Source organism: Callorhinus ursinus, unplaced genomic scaffold (assembly GCF_003265705.2).
Source record: "Callorhinus ursinus isolate GAN/ISIS: 27379988/994484 unplaced genomic scaffold, GSC_fseal_2.0 scaffold4, whole genome shotgun sequence".
NCBI classification, from domain to species: Eukaryota; Metazoa; Chordata; class Mammalia; order Carnivora; family Otariidae; genus Callorhinus; species Callorhinus ursinus.
The window spans coordinates 90,074,364-90,082,812 of record NW_027397066.1 but is presented as its reverse complement, the minus strand read 5'-3'; the positions used below and the strand labels follow the sequence as shown (position 1 = coordinate 90,082,812).

General features: G+C 41.1%; 1 protein-coding gene across 3 annotated transcripts in view; it reads left to right on the top strand.

Moving 5' to 3' along the window:
* The first annotated feature begins 204 nt into the window (after nt 1-204).
* The window catches only part of PLA2G12A (phospholipase A2 group XIIA), a 16,787-nt gene continuing 8,542 nt past the window's right edge, over nt 205-8,449 (top strand). For all 3 annotated transcript variants that reach the window (XR_003208732.2, XM_025873621.2, XM_025873622.2), the window contains exon 1: nt 205-550. Coding sequence is in view for 2 of the 3 variants with exons in the window: in XM_025873621.2 (XP_025729406.1) it covers nt 343-550 (208 nt within the window). In the remaining variant the exon portion in view is untranslated. The remainder of the gene's footprint in view (nt 551-8,449) is intronic.

The following is an 8,449-nucleotide window of genomic DNA, read 5'->3' as shown; positions in this document are numbered from 1 at the left end:
GGCAGAGGCGTGCCCTCAGGGCGGAGGCGCGCCGCGGGCAGCGCTTGGACCGGAGCTCGCAGCCCCTACGCCGCGCTCCCGCTTCGCCGGCCTCTGACACACCACACTTGTGCGCAGGCGCACAGCGGGGGCCGCGGGCCCAGGCCCGCGCGTGCGCCATGCCGCGCGTCTTCGCGACGGCGCCGCCTCCCAGCCAGAGCTGAGTAAAGGCGGTGAGGGCCCGCCTCCCAGCTCGGAAGGAGGCGTGGGCATGGAGCCGGCTGGGGACGCGGAGCGGGGGGCTGGCGCCGCTGCCTAGGGCGCCCCGTGGGCTCCTTGGGGGCACGGCCCGGTGCTGCGCGGATGGCCCTGCTCCCGCGGCCCGCGTTCGCCCTCGTCCTCCTCTTCCTGCCCGCCGCTCTCAGGTGCCAGGAGCAGGCCCAGACCACCGACTGGCGGGCCACCCTGAAGACCATCCGGAACGGCGTTCACAAGATAGACACGTACCTGAACGCCGCCTTAGACCTCCTGGGAGGCGAGGATGGGCTCTGCCAGTATAAGTGCAGTGACGGTGAGAGGGAGCCCAGGTCCTGCGAGGCCCTCGCTTTCAGGGTGTTGCGGGGACGGAGGTCGTGGAGGTGTTGGGAGGCAAGGCAGACCTTGACGTTGTCCCCTAGCCGTGGAAAGACTTAACCACTGCTAGGGTCTTACCATTCTTGTGATTGAGCAATCAGGTTAGAAGTGCGCACCGCTATTGTTAGCCTATGGGAGGTCACCTGAGGTGTACTCTCCGTTCTGTTTTCATTGCTTTTGAATCACTACGTTTTCTTTTTCTCTTTCTTTTTTTTTTCTTTTGCTATTGCACGAAGTTGCCTCAGAACTTTGTGACGTACGCATCATGGGAATGGAGTGGAACAGAATGATTTTAGCCCTATATTTTAGCACCGTTAGTCAGCCGAACATGCAGAATATACCGAGAATTGTAATCATGACGTTTTACCTGTTTCAAGAATTGCTTTTAATTTTTTTTTTTTCCTGCAGGGCCACAGAAAATGAATTACGACCTTTGTACAGACTTCTGGTGTACTCTATTGTTGAGAAAGAGTTCTGATAATTCTTCTAGAAATTGTCTATCACTTGATAGGAATTTTCTTTCCTTGGTTAATACTACTATAATTGTTTTGATTTACTTTTCATATTTTTTAACTTTAATTCTTTTTGAATCTGAGAACTTGTTTGGTGCCATCGTTGGTAATAATAAACTCAAGGTCTTAGCAGAGATCTTTTCAAGCACTTGCTTTTTTTGAATGTTTAAATATTGTAGCAGCTCAGGTAAAGTACTCAGGCTTCTCTTTGGAAATTCAAAATTTTAAGATTTTGATTGGGAGGTCATGTTTCCAGTAAGAGTAGACGAAGTCGGGGCCTAGTTCATTTAGTGCTTGGCACCTTAAAGTAATAGGGAACTCAGTGACTAATGGTAAAACCAGATTGCATGGAGGTGAATTTAAAAGAAATCTATGTCATGTAAAACTGGGATGCCACTTGCTGCCTGTAATTCTCAAAATAATTTCTAGTTTTATGTTAATTGAGGTAAAGAATGAGCCATATCTCGTATGCTATGAAGTGCAAAATGTTTCCTTCCTAAATTTATGCCTAAATGTTACCACCAGTATGCAATCGGGAAGGATGTTGTTATGAGAAATAAGTGAATTATTTGAAAATTAAATGGTTGCCTTTCCTGAGGCAGATGTCATAATTTTACTTAGTCATCCCCATTCGTTATAGAAATATCTGAGTGCCTGTTACGTCTCAAGTGTTCTACCAATTGGAGATTGAGCAGTAAACAAAACAGATAAAATTCCTGTCCATGGAGCTTACATTTTGGTGGGAAGAGACAGTAAACTAAAAAACAAGTAAAATAAGCCAAATATGCAGTATATGTACGTCTGAAGTTTGCCAGTGTTTTGAGAACAATAGTAAAAACAGCAGTGGCAGTGTTGGGAGGCAGTTTACTCATTTTAAATAGGTTGTTCAGGGAAGATCTCACTGATAAGACAGCATTTGAGAAGAAATCTGAAAATGCTGAAGGTGACACTGTGATGATCTGGGCCTAAAACCCTCCAGGCGGAGGGAATGGCCAGTGTGAAGGACCTGAGGAGAAAGGCCAGTCAAGGATGACACGGAAGATTTTGGCCTGAGCCAAAGGAAGGATGTGGTTGCCATTTACTGAGATAGGAAAGGCTTAGAAGGAGCAGTCTTCATTAACTTGTGATGAGTCAGGGGTTCTAGAGTTTATTTACATTTAAAATAGCTCTGAAGTTGAATGGATACTGTTCCTATTATAAAGATGACTTTAATCTTTTGTTTTACTTAACCCTTTTTATTTTCAACAAGCCTCACTAAATTTACCATGTGGAGTCTCAAGCAAGATCTCCAGCACAAAAAAACATAAATGAACTTGAGAATTTAGGAAATGGTATGCTTCAGTGAACATCCTTTTGTGTCTTAGTAAATGCTGTCTTCTCATAGGAGTGTGGTTCCAAGTCACCATGTTGATAATTCCAACATAATGAAAATTGTTCTTTAATTGCTATTACTTGAGAAGTCTCCCTGGAACACTGTTTCAACCTTTCCCAGATTTTGGAATGCAAGTGATCAAATCAGAACCAAACAAACAGACAAATCCCAAAGCTAGAGGAGCATGGCAATTAAGGAGTGTTTAATAGTTGCAATAAAAGGTAAAGGGATCTTTAAAAAAGACTTGGTAGTAGGGAGAGGGTGATCAGATTAAAGGGCACTCACTTGTTCCATTCAGTTATCTTTGTTTTATCAAAAGGATTGGCTTTATGGAGACTTGCTCCCTTCTGGCCATCCTCCCTCTGGTGAGAACAACACTTTATTGAGATTGAAGTAAAGTTACTTAGGGGAACAAATGAGATGGTTGCTATTTTTTTTCTATTTTTTTTTCTCCCTGACAGCAAAGAAGATTTGAGGATTTGAGAAAGAAAACTTTGTTTTCTTTTGAAAAATAGAAAACAAAATTGGCTTGTAAAGTGCTTTAGAATTATGAATAGGTAACTCATTCAGTGATTTATGTTTATGTCTTAACAGGATCCCTTTGGCTGTTGTGCAAAGGATAAAAAGAGTCCAGGGAGGTGGGAGAGCAAGAATGGAGGCAGAGTGACAGATGCAGGAATTCAGACAAAAGATGGTGGTGCTTTTGTCCAGGTTCATAGCAAGAAAGGTCATGAGAAGTGGTTGGATTTGGGGATATATTTTGAGGGAAGAACCTGAAGGATTTGCTGATAGCTTGGAAGGAAGGTGTGAGTAGGGTAAAAAAAATGATCCCAAAGTTTTTGGCCTGAATGTTTGGAAGGATGGGGTTGCCATTAACTGTAATAGGGCAGACCATGGAAAAAAGTCACTAGGAAAGATAATAACATATTTGTATGCTTTTGAGAATGATTCGGTAGAGAATGAAAACACCATTGAAGGAGAAATGAAGGAGAATTATTGGAGTCAGGTCCTTAGGTAAGTGAGAGGAGTGGGTTCCAGTGCATAAATAGATTGGCCAAGAGCACGGATGGCCTATCCCTATTAATAGGAACAGAGGTAGAGGATATGGGCACAGATGCTGATTAGGTGGATAGATGTCCAAGTTCTCTTCCCATCACTTCAGTTTTCTCAGTGAAGTAGGAATCAAGGTCATCAGCTGAATGCGAAGATGGGAATGGAAGTGTTGGAGGTTTGAGGAAATTAGGAGAGAGAATGGACTAGAAAAATGAAGTAGCACAAGGGCCCTCCGAAGATTAAATCATGAATTAAAATCTCAAGTGTTTAGGAAAGCAGGTTTGAATTCTACACTGCATTTCCTATAAAGCGCAGTGCTAAGATCTTTGACCCAACAGCCTTCCCTTTCTGTTTCCCATCTGCTTCAGTGTCAATCATGTGAAAGAAATTCATCTGTTGGGAAGTATTTACATCAAATTTTTTTTAAAAATATGTAGAAAAGATCTATCGTTACCTCAGTCCAGGCAAATCTTTAGATTTTATCTGTCCATACAGATGATAAAGCATCAAGAGAGGAGCATTTGCCTCAGTCAAAAAGTAGAATCAATGAATAGTATTTCCATGTAGTTGTACCCAGTGGATTTGGTTTGTTTTTTAAATTTTTCTCATCTCATTTTTTTCTTAGCTTTCTGTATTTGCTTACAAATTTTAGTGACTCTGATACATCATGGATTTTGGTTTGACTTTGATATTGCTTCTTCTGTTACTCAGTTTTTGCTTGCTTTGTGTATTAGTCTGTTCAGACTCCTGTAACAAAATACCATAGACTGGGTGATTTAAACAACAGGAAGTTATTTCTTAGAGTTTTGGAGGCTGGAAAGTCCAAGATCAAGGTTTGGCCAATACTGTTCTATAGTGAAGGTTCTTTTCCTGGCTTGCAGACAACTAACTGCCTTCTTACTGTTTTCTTACATTGGGGGTCGGAGAAGCAAGTTCTCTGGTGTCTCTTCCTTGCTCTACTCTCATGACCTTATCTAAACCTAATTATCTTCCAAAGGCCCCATCAGCAAATGCATTGGGAGTTAGGGCTTCAACATAGGAATTTTGGGGGGACACAGTTCAGTTCATAAGCACCGCGTAAAAATTGGCACTCAGTAGAAATGCTAAATTTTTTTAATGTTTAGCATCTTACAACACCAGTTATAACAACATTTAAAATGATATTAACATATTTATAATTTTTGAAGTGTATAGCAACTTAATCTTTAATAAACAACTTTCTATGTAACTTGTCTTGCTCAGAAATAGTAATTTCAATTTAAAGGTGAATTTAGAACTTCAAAACACTTTAAAATGTTTTGGGAAATCTGTTATTTCCCAGTTCTCTGGGGTTTTTGGGGTTTGGGGGGTTGGTTTTTTGGTTTTTGGTTTTTGGTTTGTTTGCTGTAGATAAAGAATATTTTAATCTCAGGAAAGAATTTCCCCATTTTTTTCTCCAGCAATTTCACAGGTGCCTACTATGTGCCAGGCATCTTCTAGGTGAGCAAGACAAAGTTCCTGTCCTCATAGAAACTGATTAATTATGGGGGGGTGGGTGGGAGGATGGACATTAAGGAGGGCATGTTTGGTAGTGAGCACTGGGTGTTATATGCAACTAATGAATCATTGAACACTACATCAAGAACTGATGATGTACTATATGCTGGCTAATTGAACATAATAATAAAAAAAAAACAAAAAAAATTGGCTATTATGTTAATTTGGTCAATGAATGTTAGAAAGAAGAATAAAACCAACCAACGGTGTATGGAATGGTTATGGAAGGGGGGAAGGGGCACTGTCTTAGATGGAGTGAGCGGGGAAGGCCTCTCTGATGAAGTGACATTAGCACATTCCTTCAAAAGCCAAACAAAAACCAGTCACCTGCCCCCTTTGCCACTTATGCTCGGGAGCCAGTTTTATCAGCATTTATTTTATGGTGTTATTATTCAGTAGTTCATGTGCAGTAGGTCTTGGTTCTCACTGCATTTTATCAGCTTCCCTCCTGAGAGCAGTTTTAGACACTGGCTCTGTTTGAAACAACTGCCTCCCCCATCCTCCTGCCTCCATTTTCGGTTTTGCTGACACATTTGCTTCTGTACCATCTCTGTTCGTCTCCATTCTCCTGTAGTAGGCAGGCTTTGATTTGTTTTGGTTTTTCTCCCTGACTTCACTTGCTTCTGATCATTCTCCCACTCAAAGGTAATTATCTTTTACAAAATGAGAAAATATGTATATTAGTACATATATATGTACATACCTATGTATCATTGTCATTACATACATCAAAATGTTAAAAAGTGTTGTATAGACTCAAAATCGGAAGAATCCATAGATTTATATAAAATACAAAGGGAAGGAAAAATAGAACTGCTCCTGTAGTATAAATATTAAAACATTGAGGGAAATATCTTCCCAATAAAAAAAAGTAGACACTTGATATTAGAAACCCACATGCCTTTAAAACTCTAGGCCTGGATCAGTTGTCTGAGGGAGGTAATCTTTGATTCTCATGGAAGAGGGATAGGTACCAGAAATCTGGAGACTGGCAGATGGGGAATATACAGGGTATCCAAAAAGTTGGAAACAAGATAAACAGTATGTTAGTTACATTCTCAAGTAATGTGCCCGATAGGTGTTGCTGCAACCTTTAGATACCTTTTTAAGTGATATACTTCTAAATTGATAGCAATAAGTCCAGTCGTTAACCTGCAAAATACGTTTAGTAAGTACACTACTTATCCTGTTTCCAGACTTTTTGAATACTCTTTGGCTTATTTATTGTACTTTTTTCAGATTAAAAATTCAACCCATTCCTTAATGTCTATTGCTAGATGAGTTTCTAAACATTTTGAACGGTCGATTGTTAAAAACCCCTGACGAGAGAGCATCATGATGAAGCTTCCGGGAACTAGAATGGCTTCCCCAAGAATATCATGCTGATCCAGCTTCCCTCCCATTCAGTGAAGAGATTTCTGGTGTGGTAGGACAAAGAAAACCATAAATCTGATGGCTAGTTTTTCATGACATTCCCATGAGAAATGTAAGCTGGGTAAAACTTGATTTAAATGAAGTCACAACTGATTGAGTGGTCTACCCAAAAGGTTGGGTTGATGACTTCATGGCTGCTTATGGAGAGGGCTTATCTATGGCAGGGTGTTGCGGACCTCTGCCTTGGTTAATATCTGTATCTCAAATTTGTGAATGTCTGGGAGCAATACTAATACTGGGTGAATAGCCCTAAATTTAAACTGTGCTGAATAGTCTTGAATGATGAGCTAAAACTAACAAGACAGAATTTCACAATCTAATATTTAGGCTCAAAATTTAAACTGTAGCAGTGCTGAGTCTCTAGCAGTAGAGTTTATTTTAGAAAGAAGTGATGGGTTTTTTCCTACTGTCCAATGTATCTTAGAACTGAGACACAGCTAAAATATATGCTAACCATCTTAGGTTCTATTAATACAAGTACTTTATCTACTTCAAAATAGGCCCATCACACCTATTGGTGTTCAGTTTGGGATGGCACATTTTAAAGAGATGTGACAAACTAGAAGTGATCAGTCTTTGGAGGTTGATTAATGCTCGCCAAACTCAAAGGAGACTGAAGGATAAGCAGCAGTACCATGAGTATTAGAACTGCCACAGGGAATTGCCTTCCAAGTCACCTGCTCATTCATTCATTCATTCATTCATTCATCAACAAATATTTATTGAGAACCTAACCATATGCCGGGCACTGTTGGAGGCTTTGAAGGTATGAAACACAAATTCCTGCCTTCATGGAATTTGTATTTTAGTATGGGGAGACAGATAAAAAGTAAGTAGGTTAATAATATAATGTTTGAAGGTTATAATGCGTGCTACAAATGGTATGGTCAGAGAAGGCATTGCTGAGAAAGTGAAGGAATTACTGTGTAGATACCAGGAGTAAGAGTATCCACATAGAAGAGCAGCAGGCTCAGTGGCGCTAAGCCAGGAGCGGACTTGCAGTGTCTGTGGAACAACGAAGAGGTCAGATGTGATGGGATGAAGTGAGAAAGAAAGGAAGAGAGGTGAAAGGACTGTGGGAGATGAGGTCAGAGAAGTCACAGTGTGTTGTGTGTGGGTGCAGATTATATAGAGTTTGTAGGCACTGGAAAATGTTTGACTTTTATTCTGAATAAGATGCGAAGCCATTGGAGGGCTTTTGGCAGAAGAAAAACTTCATCTAACATTTTTATTTTATTTTTTTTTAAGATTTTATTTATTTATTTGACAGAGAGAGACAGCGAGAGAGGGAACACAAGCAGGGGGAGTGGGAGAGGGAGAAACAGGCTTCCCGCGGAGCAGGGAGCCCGATGCAGGGCTGGACCCTGGGATCATGACCTGAGCTGAAGGCAGATGCTTAAGTGACTGAGCCACCCAGGCGCCCTGATCTAACATATTTTAATAGGATCACTCAGGTTTGGTGTTGAGAATAGACAATGGCTGGAGGTGGTGTGTGGGGGTGCTGTGGAGTGGGGAAAGTGAAGTTGGGAGACATCAGGAGGTTATGGCAATAATCCACAGTGGCTTGGAGCAGGATGGTAGCAGTGGAGGAGGGAAGAAGTGATTAGATCCTGAATATTTTGAAGGTAGAATCAACAGGACATGCTGTGGAAATGGATGTGGGATATAAGAAAATGAGAGTATTAAAGATGGCTAAGGTTTTTTCCTGAGCACTGGGAATGTTGGAATTGCTTTTATCTGAGAAGACAGAACTATGGATGGAGCAGATTTGGGGATGAATATCAGGAGGTACCTCTTAAGTCTGAGGTGCCCATTAGATATCCAGGTAGTTAGTATATCCTCCCTCTGTGGGCCCTTTTAAGTGGAAAGCCAAATCATAAACAGTTTTCTTTCTTTCTTCCTTCCTTCCTTCCTTCCTTCCTTCCTTCCT